Here is a 14967-nt window from a genome sequence, read left to right on the forward strand (position 1 = left end):
AGAACCCATTCTTGCCCTATCCAGCTTCTGGAGACTTCTCATAGCCTCTGCCTGTGGCAACTGAATGGTCTGTGAACCAGCAGGAGAAGGTGGGGCAAATTCACCTGCACATTGGGTACATATTTGATCCTGTTTATGACTCATGTCCCTTTGGAGCAGAGCCTCCCTCAGGTAAAAAGTTTACATGCCCCACCTCCCTGCACACTGCTTTATAGGGCAACAGCCTCATTGGACAGATGTCTGTGAGGATACAGAAGCCCTGCTTCCCAGTCTACCCTACTGGACTCACAGCCAGGCCATGGCAGCCCTGGCAGCTGGACTATCCAAGCAACGTGCAGCAGCTGAGGGCCTTGGCTCTAACCAGAATGCTGTGAAGTATTTGGGCCAGGACTTTGAGACGCTGAGAAAGCAATGCTTGAACTCAGGGGTCCTATTTAAAGACCCAGAATTCCCAGCATGTCCGTCAGCTTTGGGCTACAGGGATCTTGGACCAGGCTCCCCACAAACCCAAGGCATCGTATGGAAGCGACCCACGGTAAGGCACAATTTTGAGTGTCACACAGGGTAGAGGGTTGTCACATCTGGTCAAGGGTTGAAGTAGGTGGCATGGTGGGTGTGGATTCTGTTCTCAGATCCCACAGTTCTGGCCCTTGCATCACTTTCTAAAATTATTCCTAAGGAAGAGCGTGCACAGGCCTTGAAGCTGGACCAGTTAGATCTCATCAGCGGCTTTGCTGATGTGGCCCAAGGCCACATCTCTCTCAGCCTCAGGTTTTCCACCCTTAGAATGCTGCCGCCAGAACCATTGCATTTCAGTGTTGTTACGAGAACTAGAAATAAATCTCAGAGTGTAATTGCCCTACGTGTAAGAGGCACAGAATGCATGGTTGTTAGGATTGCATAGTGTCCCCCAGGCCAGCACACCCAGGGAACAAACCAAGGTTAGATACAGTCAGCTATGGTTAGATACAGTCAGCTATAGGCAAACTGTGATAGCATCGCTGCTGAGAGGTCATGGAAGGCTCCACCGGCTGGAGAATAGAGAGGAAAGGTGAAAGGCATCCTAAAGGGTGTGGGTGTGGTCACACTGTGGTCTTGATTTGCATCTCCCCCATGATAATGGATGCTGTATCTTTTCTTCTGCTTGCTTATAGATCACTGCTGTGTCCTTTAGCGAAATTACTGTTGAAACCTTTTGCTCATTTCTCAATGGATCTATCTGCTTTTTGTTTTGTTGGTTGATTTGCTACTTTGAGGATAACTCTTTCTTTAGTTTGGGGACTGCCACTTTTTTTTTTTTTCATCCAGCCATTCTACAAATTAAGGTGTTTCGTTTCCTTATCTATATCTCGATAGCCACACTTCCTCAAGCACCACATAAAAGAGAAAATATGTAATATTTATCTTTGTGAGTTGGGCTCATCTCATGTAAAATGATGATTTTTGCTTCTGTCCATTTCCCTACAAGTGATATGATTTTTTTCTTTATAGTGAATGATACTCCATTGTACTTGCACATATATAATCCCATATAAGTATACATTTTTTTTGTTCATTCATCTGAGGATGGGTATCCAGTAGATTCAATAACATGGCTACTGTGACTAGTGCTACAGTAAACATGGGTGTTCAGGTGCCACTATCCTAGGTGACTGTGATCCTCTTGGATATACACCCAGGAGGAACATAGGCTTCTAAGGAGAAGGTCCACTTAGGTTCTTGTCTTAAGGAAAGGAACGGAAGACATATTTGTCTACATGAGGCTTGCAAGAGCTCACTTGGGTTCTCAAGATGAACTTTCTGTTGGAATCCCTCAAGGATCTTCTGCTTATGTGTAGCAAGAGTAGCAACCCTCCTATGGGGAACTGGCTGCCTGTGTTTATTCCCAGTGCTCTTAGCTCCCTGCCGCCATGTCCATCGCAAGCCCCTGTGGTGTACATAATGCCTGGGGTGAATGGACTTAGCGCATCCTGGTCAATACTCTTTTCTGTCTGAAGTGTCCTTTTCCACCTTTTGGTAATTAAGCAGTTTATTGATCTTCAGGAGAAATATATAGTCAATAGTGAATCCATGACAGGCACATAAAAAGGGCTCCAGTAAGGAGACACGTGGAGGGGTTGAATTGTAGGAAAGTGGGTGGTAGTAGGCCCAGCTTGGAGCTTCTATTCTTTCTTTAGATGTTGCTACTTGGATTAGTAGCTTTGGAATTCAGCCATGATTTGCTGTGCTCTTGTCTTGTGCAGAGAGGAGCCTTGAGGAGTTTTAGCTAGTTAAGGAGGGGGTGGAGAATAGGCAGACAACGGAGAGACGCTGTGGTGAAGAACATGGGCTTGGGTGTCAGGTGAGGACAGTGACATCGCTGGGCTTTTGGACAGGATCACTCAGAGCCCTCCCAACTGCCAAACCAAGAGCACCAGGCACACTGTCCTGGAGAGCAATGTTTCTGAGTGGCCATCACGTCTGAGACTGTGTGCTTTTACAGCACTTCCTACCTTATTTCCTTACAGGAAGTAGGGACTACTACTGTTTACTGTCTTCCTATTGATCAGAGGCTGGTACAGGGCTTGGGTTGTTTGTGTTGAGGATTTCTTGGGGTCATTACTTGATGGCCAGGAATCATCACCCTGAACACATGTGACTGGTGCTAAAGAAGAAGAAGAAGAAGAAGAAGAAGAAGAAGAAGAAGAAGAAAGAAAGAAGAGAGAAGAAGAAGAAGAAGAAGAAGAAGAGAAGAAGAAAGAGAAAAGAAGAAGAAGAGAAGAAGAAGAAGAAAGAAGAAGAAGAAAGAAGAGAAGAAGAAAGAAGAAGAAAGAAGAAGAAGAAGAAGAGAGAAGAAGAGACGAAGAAAGAAAGAAGAAGAAGAAGAAGAAGAAGAAGAGAAGAAGAGAAGAAAGAAAGAGAAAAGAAGAAGAAGAAGAAGAAAGAAGAAAGAAGAAAGAAAGAAAGAGAAGAAGAAAGAAGAAGAAGAAGAAGACGAGAAGAAGAAGAAGAGAAAGAAGAAGAAAAGAAGCAGAAAGAAGAAGAGAAGAAAAAAGAAGAAGAAAAAGAAGAAGAAGAAGAAGAAGAAGAAGAAGAAGAAGAAGAAGAAGAAGAAGAAGAAGAAGAAGAAAAGCAGTCCAGAAATGTAGGCAAGAGGGCCTGCCTCTCTGCAGAGTCTCCATCTTTTTTTTTCTTTTTTATTTTTTTATTGATAGAGTCTCCAACTTTTAAATCTCTTGAGCTGCCTGTTTATTCTGTACTTCTGCCCTGAGGTTTAGTGGGGAGAAGGCATGAGATAAGTTATTGCATCCTGCAGAGGTCTTATCTCCCTGTGAGTTTGTGAAGCTGGGGACTTTCTGCGACCCTTGAAGGACCCATGTTAATATAAGTCATGGCTATTTTTATCTGAGTGGGGACATTTTGCATTATAATTAGTGAGTAGCACACATGAAGATGAACATTCTACCCGCTTACCCACAAGTAGCATTTTAAGCTGTAGCCTTTGCCAAAATCCTCTCTTCTTACCCAAACCTAAGATTGTAGCAGAGCTTAGCTGCTTTGCTTCTGCCACATGAACATTGTGACAGAATTGAGCAGACAGGGCAGGGAGTCACTTTGGAAGCATCAGCATCATCTACAGTTAGGAGTTGAGTTTGAGCCATTACCCAATACGTTGCTCAGGAAGATACAAGGGATATATGAAATAACACATGAAACGGGGCCAGAATAGAGGCCGAGGACCAATCCCAGGGGTTCCTGGATTCCTAAAGCGAGAAAGCAGGAGGCCACAGGGGAAACTGAGGCAGTATATTGACAGACATGAAATTCAAGAGCCAGTGAAGACACACAGCATAGAGGAAGGCTTTTAGGCGGGGAGTGAGCCAAAGGCAGCAAATGTTAAGGTACACCCAGTAAGATGGGTTAGCTCATTCTGGGGTTACTGGTGACACAGGAGACCGGTTTTATGGAGCTGTTAACAAGGTAGGTTTCATGGGAGTGATGGAAGGATGAATTTAAAATATACTTTTATTAATTATTTGAGAGTTTTATAGCTGCTTACAATGGATTTTGATCATGTTCACCCCAACCCCTCCCTGTACCTTCTGGACGCCACCCTCCACCTTCCTGCCCTGCCCCAACGTCATGAGTTCCTGAGTGCAGCGGTCCTGTTATGTCACACTGTTTTGCTCTGGTCCTCCCAGACCCCAGCTCATACACTCTTCTGAGATGGCCCCTGAGTCTTGCGGGGAGGGAAGTGTGGTACCGTTGTCCCATTTGTGGCTGAGCACTCCAGTGACACTTAGTTTCTGTAGCTTGACTGATTTTGAGTTTCTGTATTAACCACCACCCCGCTGCGAGAATCTGTGGGACAGAGATACAAGTGTAAAGGCGGTTTGGTACCAGGTCTGTTTAGCAGAATAACAGTAGCAGGGGATGGATCAATTCTTTTCTCAAGAATTGTTTAAAAATAGAGACTTTTTCAAACTCCCATTCAGTGTACTTTCTTTCCTTCAGTTCTGTAGCTAACCTCCTTCTTTTTACAGGCAAAATTTAAATTAAAAAAATTTCCACTCTGTTACTTTTAAATTAGTTTTTTCAAATTTCTTCACCTTTTAGTTGTCAGGAAATAATGGCCCAGAGGATGGGAGCTCTTGCGCACCCGAGAGCAGTACTGTAGCTACAGCTTTTATATTTTAATGTAGTAGTGAAGTGTGGTGTGGTGTGGTGTGGTGTGGTGTGGTTGTGGTGGTGATGGTGGTGTGTGTGTGTGTGGTATGTGGTGTGTATATGTGTTTGTATGGTATGTGGTGTGTGATGTGTGTGTGTGTGTGTAGCATATGGTATGTGATGTGTGAGTGTGTGATATGTGATGTGTGTGTGTGTGGTATGTGTGTGTGTGGTGTGTGGTGTGTGTGTTTGGTGTGTAGGTGGCATGTCTGTGTGTTTGGTGTGGGTAGTGGTGGTTATGTATGTGTGTGTGTGTGTGTGTGTGTGTGTGTGTATACCAGTGTCTCATCACATGTGAAGGCCAGAGGGAGGAGTTGGTTCTCTCCTTCCCCCATATGAGTCCGCAGGAATTGAACTCAGGTTGTCAGGCCTGGTGCCAGGTGCCTTTACCTGCCCAGCCATCTCTCTGGCCCGCCATGTCCTCCTTTCACTTGCCACCAGAGACTGCAAAAGATGAAAACAAAACAGAACAAAAATTACATCTCCCTCACTGGAGGATTGGCTGAATGATTCCTGCTACTTTTAATGCAACTGTAGAATTCTCTTTGTTCTAATGAAAGATGAAAAAGGTACATGTGATCATACACACATACACACACAGAGAGAGAGAGAGAGAGAGAGAGAGAGAGAGAGAGAGAGAGAGAGAGACAGACAGACAGACAGACAGACAGACAGACAGACAGACAGACAGAGACAGAGAGACAGAGAGAGAGAGAGAGTGCGCTATAGTTTGCACCGTGCCTTTCCCAGAAGGTCCACCCTGTAGCACATTTGGGCTATACGATAAGGCAGTTAGACTGTGTGCTTCGCAGTCACTGAGTGTTTCTCTGAGGGCAGAGTTAGGACTCTGCCTCGTTTCTCCCTCTCTCTTTTCCTCTTAGCTGGCACAAAGCAATCAGGCCTCTTCTACTGCACATTCTTACCATGTTGTCTGCCTCATCACAGACCTCCAAATAGTGGAACTGATCTTGGATGAACCTCCAAAGATGTGGCCTCAAGTGAGATTTCCTTTTCTCCTCCTCTTCCTCCTCCTTCCCCCCCTCTCTTTTTCCCTGCCTCCTCTAAATAAAGTCTTTAATATATACCTTCAAAATATTGATCTTCTTGCTTTATTCTTCCAAGTGCTGGGATTATGGGTATGTACTACCATGCCTGACAACTTTTCTTATTTGTAAGTTGATTATCTCTGGTATATTGTTATAGTGATAGAAAGTTGACTAGGACACGGACACACACACACACACACACACACACACACACACACACACACACACGTACTTTCTGTCAAAGACAGTTTTTAGAAGGATGTATTAGAAATGTTAAGTATAAAGAGCCAAAAGATTTTAATTTTATTGTTTACTGTTGGAATTCTGTCCAGCAGGAACAGTTACTTTCTCAATAAAAATATAAATAAAAAATAATACTTGGCGTAGGACAGTGAGATGTTAGGAGAGAGGGGCTGTTTCTGGGTATGATGGCAGGAGCTGACAGGTGCATATAGACCTATAGGACTGCCTTCCAGAAGGTTCCATCTCCCATAGTAGGATCTCAGACTCCCTGTTCACAGCTCCACCTGGGCTCTGCCCTTTTCACTTGGCTCACTCTCTTGCTTCTTCGTCAAGGTGGTCCTATCATTTCCTCATGTCTGTGGAATAAGTAGTGACTCTCACTCTGTGCTGCCAGCTGTTGCTGTCATGCAACCCATCCATTAAATGCCTCTTAGTAAATATAGCCCTAGTTCCCTTTGGTCCCTTGAGGTCCCACCCTTTCCCCTTTATAGTCTGTCTTGTGCCCAGTCTAGCTGTCTTCTTTGGTCACCCCTCTGCAGACTATACAAGCGCCCACTTTTCTAGCAGACAGCCATCGTGTCTCCATGTGGCCAACTGGTCAGCCAGAATTCCCACTGGACTTTTAATATGCACTAGTCCTTTTTCTCTGTTTCCTAATAATAATGTCAGCGTGGTTTGCCTGTGTAAACCCAAAGCACTTAGAGGCTGGCGTTTTACCTTTTTGTCTCCTTCACCTCACCATCTTTCCCTCTCCCCTGCCTGCTGTGACACCATAACAGAATGGGGCCCAGTGGGTCCTTCCTGGGTAGACAAAGGAAAAAGGCTGATAGCAAGCATCCTGGTCCCTCCTTCCTGGTCTAGGTCCCTCCTTCACATTTGAGCAGATGCCAAGTGGAGGCTGATCAGACCTGAAGTCTCCTGTCTAGAAATGATACTCCCTGCCACCTCATCTTTGATTCCTAACTTCCTCCCTGTCACCTTCAGGATCCCATCAGCGACAAGATCCTCCCGTCTTAGTCACGTGCTTAAGGAGCGTCCACAGGGTGCATTGCCTTTTTGGCAAACAGCCCTCTCTAATTGGCCATCTGAGTAAAGAGCAGTGTTGTTTAGATGGGCAGGGTCATATCTCATTGTGTCTGTATCTCAGCCTTAGCCTTTCTCCTACCACACCACACCCTTTAGCCTTTTCACACACCATAGCCACATGCACCATACACGATCAAAATTCTGGTCATTAAAAGGGCTCTGGGCACCAGCTTTTGTCCTGTGTCCCGTGTGACTCTGGTGTCCTCCCTTCTCTGGTCTTAATGACCTGCCAGAGGAGTAAAAATCATGTGAGTGTAGCAGTACACAACCTGCTGGCTTCTTCCGGGTCTGAATTCTGCGCTGATGTTTCTGCCCCTCCTGCCTCCATCACTGAACAGCAACTTCTGACTGACTTGTGTTTTCTCCTAAACTACTTTCAGGAATTGTGCCCCAACCCTCAGTTTATTGTTGGTGGAGCCACACGCACAGACATCCGCCAAGGAGATCTGGGTGAGTAACTGGGTTGAGGCCTATTTATTTAGGGCGAGGGCAGGCAAGCTTGAGGAATGAGCAATGTCAGATTAAGCTGTTTGACCTGGCCAACCCAGTTGTGCACATACGGACTTCTGTTCTTGTGGCGGGCTGTGCTCTGGGTGGGTCTCAGTGTCGTGAGTACCTTTTGGCTTCCCTTAGCCAGCCATTTTCTGCCAGCTCACTGAACTTTTTTCATGTTAGAGTGATGACCCAGGATTACATACTTACTGTAGAAAAAAACCTGGGATGTTTTCCTTAGCTGTCCCTAAGCAGGCAGAGCTTCCTGGGGACCGGCCTTGTCTGTGTAATTACAGCAGAGGGGACACCCCCATCCTTATTAGGAAAACATGATGTTATCTTTCCAGCCAAGCAGCCTTTCACAGACCGGTGACCTTGGAATCAAGAGCCTCCTTCTAGTGTGTGAGGATTCGTGGAGGACTGGGTACCAAGCCAGGGCGAGGCCATGGGTTCAGTCTTCAAAACAGAGCAACAAGGACAGATAAACAACCTCCTGGGAAAGTACACCATTTCCCCAAGTCTCATGTTCTCTTCAAGGCAGCGGCAGCTCAATTTGGGAAATAAATTTACTTTTGTTTTGCATGTTTTAGGCTCTCAGGGGTGTAGCTCAGCTGCAGAGGTCATGCTAGAGTAAAAGAGGCCCTGGTTCAATTCCCAACAGCCACAATAATAAGTAAACAAACTAGGTTTACCAGTCAAGAGAGTTTGACAAATCACGGCAACAATTCATTTTGGCGGTTACAAAGTTTGTATTTCATTTTCAAGGAGAATTACCATTGACTTTGTACATTTTTTCACCAGAGGTTAAATATACTGATGGCACACATAGAGACATACCTAGGGGAATTTTTCTCAATGGGGTGACGTTTCTCCTGAGTGGGCCTTGGACTGGTTGAGGCTGAGGCTGAGGAAGAAGTCACCCACTGGCCTCCATCTCTGGAGTGTCTGTGTGCCATGCCCACCACTCCATTATAGGTGGAACTGGGGATCGAACCATGGCCTTTGTGTGTTAGGCCAGCCCTCTGTCCACTGAGGAACATCCCCAGAAGGACCTTTTTTTTTTTTTAAAGTCAGAATATTGTTAGGGAGCAAAATTTACTTAAAAATGTATCAAGTTTTGAACAGTTTTTTGTTTGTTTGTTTGTTTGTTTTTTTGAGACAGGGCTTCTCTGTGTAACAGCACTGTCTGTCCTGGACTCCCTTTGTAGACCAGGCTGGCCTACGAACTCACAGAGATCTGCCTGCCTCTGCCTCCCAAGTGCTGGGATTAAAGGCATGTGCCACCACGCCTGGTAAGTTTTAAACAGTTCTTAATGGTTTAAACACAAACTAGGTACAACTGTTGCCTTGTTTCTATAAAAGCAAAATAAAGATTGGCTCGTATGAATAAGTGACCAGGAGCTTGTGTGACTATATCTTCTTAATATGGAAAGAACATTCAGAAATATTATTCTGAGGGCTGGGGCTGGGGCTCAGTGGTAGATTTTGTGCTTAGCATGCAGGAGGCCCTGAGTTTAATCCCCACTGCTACCAGAAAACAAACAACAAATGCGCCACTCTCCACACTGCGTGGCTCCACAATTCCATTATGTAAATAATATTTCAAATGTTTATGTCTCTTAAAAAAGGAAAAAGCATACACTGTCCTTGATACCAGACTTGCTCTGCTGACCTCCAGCCCTCCTAACCCCAGAGCCTTCCTGATGGGAGAGTCTACAGAGAGTGTGACAAAATTTAATAGGGTTTATGGCACATTTGGGATCCTGCTTTAAATAAGCAAGTTTATTGCTAGGCTTCCATACTGCCTTGTTACCTAGTTAGTGGACAGCTACAAAACACAGTTTAGAGATGAAAGCAAGAAGGGGGTGGGGCGAACTACTTGATGAAAATAAGCAACCCCCCAACCCTCTTCCTCACCCCCAACCCCCACCCCCTGACATCAACCCCTTGACCTTTGGTTTCTTAGCATGTTTTTCCACCCTTCCTCTTGTTTCTTACTCTCTCCTTGTTCCAGTCTGGAAAGACCTTTTTTCTCAGCCTGTGGGAAACCACCATGACTTGGAAAATTGCAGGGCATTTGATTTTAAATGCTTTCAATATACTGTCCTTTAATGAGTACAGCAAATAGCTTAGTCCGAACCCAGGCAGCATGACTACAAAGCAGAAAGTACAATTGGGGTGCCACACAAGAGTGCCCCACTCCCAGGAACTGACACCCTGCATCTCCCTAGCCTTGGCATGAGGCTCCCAGAGGGGTGAATGAGCTGACCTTTTGCCTGCCCTGGGTGAGGACACGCTGCCCTTTTCCTTGAAGCTAAACAGTTAGCCTAATTTAGCACACAGCCCAGGGAAACACAACTTTGAATGTCTGCCTTTAATGGCTCCTTGTTAGAGACCTTTTAACTTTGGGAAAGGCAGTTAATGAGAGTTTTTTCATTGATTGACTTGGTGGGATTGTCCTTTGATTACTGTTAAGCAGGGAGATTTGAGGGCTTCCAGAAGGGGCTGGAGCGTTACCATGGAGAAATGTGTGGTGGATGGAGACCTGAGGTGGAAGTGCAGGAAATGAACCCGACTGGTTCTGATTCCTGCTCACATCAAAACAAGTGAAGCTGCCACTGCGGTGGTGGATTTTAATGAACAGAGCTGGAAAAGGGGGCCATTGAGCACCTGAGCAGGACAGGTACCTGGGTCCCTGTTTATCAAGATTGTATTTAATAAACAGAAAAGCAGGTGGTTTATAGCCAAGGCTGCTACCAGTGGCTGAGCAACCACAGCTCTTGTGGCCTGTGAGAGTGGAGTCAGGGTCAGTCCTGAACAATGAGACAAGATTCCTCAGTGGATGTAGCTCATCTTCCTGAGGGCTATAAGCTTGACCCAGCACTTGCTGATTTGGGCATGGCAGAGGGTAACACTTGCTTAATAAACTTGTTGACACTCCAGAGTCCAGCATTGGCACTGGGGTTGTTGCTAGCATTCTTTCTCTACAATTTTAAAATGTTTGATCTATATACTAAAAAGAGGTAATTTATTTATTTCTGTTGCACTGGGGATTGAACCTAGGGCTTTGGGCATGTCAGACAGCAGTGGTACCAGTAAATTATACTGCGGCTCCCCCTCCTTCTAAAATTCATTTTAAGATAGGGTATTACTAAGCTGCACAGACAAGCCGTACACTCATCCTACAAGCCTGGTGGCCATGTACTCATGAGCCTTGTGCCCCAGATTCCTCTGAGTGCAGGGATTATAAGTGTGGACAAAAACACCTAGCTGAAAATGGTACTTTTTTTGATAGAATTATTGTGATAATTTTCAGTAAACACATTTAAAAACCAAAATGTTGCAGTATCTCAAAACAATACTTGAGCGTTGTAACAGTCCTCCACTGACCCTCCCATTAGAGTGCTCCATTCTTCTATAAAATCCCTCATTATCTTCTTCACAATGCTCCACTGCCCCATGATAGTGCTCCACTGCCCCATCAGAGTGCTCTACCACCCCATCAGAATGCTCCACTGTCTTAGCAGAGTGCTCCACAGCCCCATCAGAGTGCTCTACTGCCCTAGCAGAGTGCTCCACTGCCCCATCAGAGTTCTCCACTGCTCTAGCAGAGTGCTCCACCACCTTAGCAGAGTGTTCCACTGCCCTAGCAGAGTATTCCACTGCCCCATCATAGTGCTCCACTGCCCTATCAAAGTGTCTACTGTCTATAATACTACTCCATGATCTCATCACAGTGCTCCACTGTTCCATCACCATGCTTTATTATCCCATCATAGTCTCTTACTTTCTACTCACAATGTTCTATTGTCTCAATCCACTGCTCTCCTTGCCACCCCAGTGCTCCACTGCCCTATCACAGTGCTCCAGTGTCCCATCACAATGCTTTGCTCTCCTGACCTACCACAACGCTCCACTGAATTATCACAGTGCCCTATTATTCTATCACGAGGTGTACTCATCTCATCACAATGTTCTGACCCATTATGATGCTCCATTGTCTTGTCATAGTGTTCCATTGTCCAAATAGTGCCCCATTGTCCTTTCCCAATGCACTACTGTGCCATCACAGTGGTCCACTGTTCATCCTAATACTGCACTGTTTCATCACAATGGTCCACTGCATTTTCCTATCACAGTGGACATCTGTCCCACTGCAATTCTCCACTTCCCAGTTCTACTGTCCCATCACAATGCTTCACCATCCAATCAAAATGCTTCACTGACTATTAGAAAGTTCCACTGTACATCAAAACATTATTACAAAGCTCCACTGTCTTGACACAATATTCCACTGTATCATCCCAGTGTTCTCCTATCTAATTGCTATGCTCCATGGTCCATCACAATGACCAGCTCTCCCTCTGTGATGCTACCCTGTCCCATCAGAGTGTTCCATGCCCCATCATGGTGCTCTACTGTCTGCCACAGTCCCACTGTTTCATATCAGCACTCCATTGTTCCAAACACGGTGCTCTAGGCTCAAAATGTAATGCTTCCCGTGAACTCTCACAACGTTGTAAGAGTGTACCACACTGTTGTATCTTCCCTGTATGATATTCCATGATAGTGTTCTGCGGCCCCATCACAGTGTTCCACTATCTCCTCACAGTGCTCTATGGTCCTCATTTGTTCCATCACAGCAGCCCACTGTTGTGTCTCAACGTTCCTTTGTCCCTACCCTAGTCTTCTAGTGTTCCATCATGGTGTTTCCTCCTCTGTCCTTGCATTTTGGCCAGCGCATGTCCCAGAGCATCTGTGGCACTGAGCTTAGTGGCTTTCACACGACAAGTCATCTTCGTGTATGAGGACTCATTTTTTTTTATTAATTTATTCTTGTTACATCTCAATATTTATCCCATCCCTTGTATCCTCCCATTCCTCCCCCCCTCATTTTCCCATTATTCCCCTCCCCTATGACTGTTCCTGAGGGGGATTACCTCCCCCTATATATTCTCATAGGGTATCAAGTCTCTTCTTGGCTACCTGCTGTCCTTCCTCTGAGTGCCACCAGGTCTCCCCCTCCAGGGGACATGGTCAAATGTGAGGCACCATAGTGCGTGAGAAAGTCATATCACACTCTCCACTCAACTGTCCCTCAGTAGAAGAGTGGATAAAGAAACTGTGGTACATATACACTATGGAATACTACTCAGCTATTAAAAACAAGGAATTCCCGAAATTTGTGGATAAATGGATTGAGCTAGAAATGATCATAATGAGTGAGTTAACCCAGAAGCAGAAAGAATCAAATGGTATATACTCACTTATATCTGCATACTAGCCCAAGGGGCATGTCCCACGAAAGCCTTCACTTACCAGGAAACTGGGACAGAGGGGAAGGCATCCTATTGGGACTCTAAATATCAGGACTCATTTTGTGGCTGCCTTTAGATGTCCTTCTCAACTGCCCTAAGGAAAAATGGGGAATAAACTGGCTCACGGATAGGAGATTGCTTGGCAGGCATTGGTGGAACTGGAATCCATGGGTCCAAATGCTCCCAGCATGTTTTCTGGCCATCTTTTTTCTCGGCTATGAGTTGATTGTTATCTCTTCTGTGGAAGAGAAGCTCCATATGGTGGGAAATCTGACCACTACTGGTCAGATTTCTCCTCAGTAGCTTCAGTTTTAGAGATGTCATAGGAGGCCTCGGATGTACGGGTTGGACTGTCACCCACACATTGGGTTAGCTGCTGCAGACGGAAGGATAAGGGTCCTTATAGCCAACCCAACCTGAGCCCTGGGCTCACTGTTAGGATTGTGAGCACTCTACAGACCACAGGAAGGACTTTCCAACTGAATTGGGCAGTGGCTCTTGGTAGATGGTGTAAAAAGCACATTGTGACCTGTAAATGCATGGTGTAGAGACAGGGGTCTGGCCCAGTTTGGGCTTTTCTGCTGCCAAGTCATGCCTGCTCTCTGAGTCCAGGGGCCTGGCTTCTTTCCTCCAATTCACCATCTTTCCTGCTTATTTTCATTGCTTTCCTGGGGCTCCCATTCTCTCTCTGGGTCGGTCACTAGCCAAGACACTTTCAGCTCACCTCTGTAGACCTGGGCCTTCAGGGAAGGCTGATGGGTGTCCTCTCTACCATTTTTACAGTCATAATTAAACCACCAGGTAAACATGGTTAGGAAACTAACACTTGGTATCCTTAGTGTCTATGACTGTGGGAAAACAAAGGACTCAGAGGCCCTTAGTTCCTAATGGGCCTGAGTAACACAGGAGGCATGCACTCACCAAGGCAAAGGACTTCATCCCTGGGAAATGGGATTCTGGGAGCTTGCTGCCCTCAGAAGAATGGCAGGTTTTTTTCTCCTTGAACAAATATGGACCAAGACCTTCCAGAATGTGGAGAAGAGTCAGCAAACTTTCTGAATAACATATTGTAATGTTTATCCAAAATATAAATCTTTTGTATCACTGTCTCTCTCCCTATCTGCCTACTTACCTTCTCCCCACCCCCACACAACCTTCCTCCTTGCCTTTTCTTTTCAGTTAGGGGACTCAGCCAGGCCCCTCCCCCACCCCTGCACAGCACATAAGTACTCTATCATTGATATCTTGCCTCTCCCCTTTATTTTTCACTGTCATGTACCTGGTGTGCTTGTGGCTGGATATGCTCACTTCCCCTCTCTCCCCTTCTCTATTGACCTGAGTTTTCTTTTTGCCTCTGTGGAACTGATGTCTTATTCATCTTTGTTGCATTTATTGAATAGAGTTTTGTATTCTGTATTCATGTTTCAAAAAGGGAATGAGTGGAACATTTCATGTCTCTAAAGATAAACGAAAACCCGATAGCGATGACCTAAACTCATCACCGTCTCAGATGTAGCCCCCAGCATTGATTTTCTTCTGTGTGCCAGCACTCCCCCACGGAACAGGGCCTTGGACTCCTGGAGCAGAAAACGGGCATGTGCACTCGACAGTAATTGAGAGTAGTGTCAGCAACCTTAAGACATCTTCTGATCTGTACCATCCTCCCAGGACTGGGGCGAAGCAGATCAATTCACTAGGTCCGGATGCTTACTTTTAATGAGCAACTGGGGAAGCTTCTGCAAGCACAAAGGACTAAATCGGCTCCTTGATTCTAGAGAGCACAGGGGCAGGCCTCTGGGAGGCAGGAAGAACAGCAGAGGCCAGTTCCATGAGGCCCAGGTGGGTGAGTGGGACGCTGGTAAGTTTGATTCTGATGGGGTCTTATCTTCCTTTTGCTGTCGTCCCTTTCTGCTCTTTACTCTCCAATACACGCATGTTCTGTGTTCCACCGTGACCTTTACCTTTCTATTCTGAGCAAAGGTGCTGAGGACAAGCATTAGCATTTGATGTGGGTTTGACAGGCGAGTTACTAAAAGATAATCACATTGGCTATTATTCAAGAACATGGAAAAATC

The 14967-nt window shown here is 45.6% G+C and overlaps 1 protein-coding gene across 3 annotated transcripts in view; it reads left to right on the forward strand.

Annotated features, from left to right (window-relative positions):
• Window positions 1–206: 206 nt before the first annotated feature.
• Capn8 (calpain 8) overlaps window positions 207–14967 on the forward strand; it is a 68554-nt gene continuing 53793 nt past the window's right edge. For 2 of the 3 annotated variants that reach the window (XM_051148055.1, XM_051148054.1), the window contains exons 1-2: window positions 211–535; window positions 7463–7532. In XM_051148055.1, the coding sequence (XP_051004012.1) occupies window positions 299–535; window positions 7463–7532 (307 nt within the window). In that variant the 5' untranslated portion in view covers window positions 211–298. Of the gene's footprint in view, window positions 536–7462; window positions 7533–14967 lie in introns of all 3 variants that reach the window. The other variant, XM_051148056.1, reaches the window with a different exon arrangement.

This window comes from Acomys russatus, chromosome 6, assembly GCF_903995435.1.
Source record: "Acomys russatus chromosome 6, mAcoRus1.1, whole genome shotgun sequence".
NCBI classification, from domain to species: Eukaryota; Metazoa; Chordata; class Mammalia; order Rodentia; family Muridae; genus Acomys; species Acomys russatus.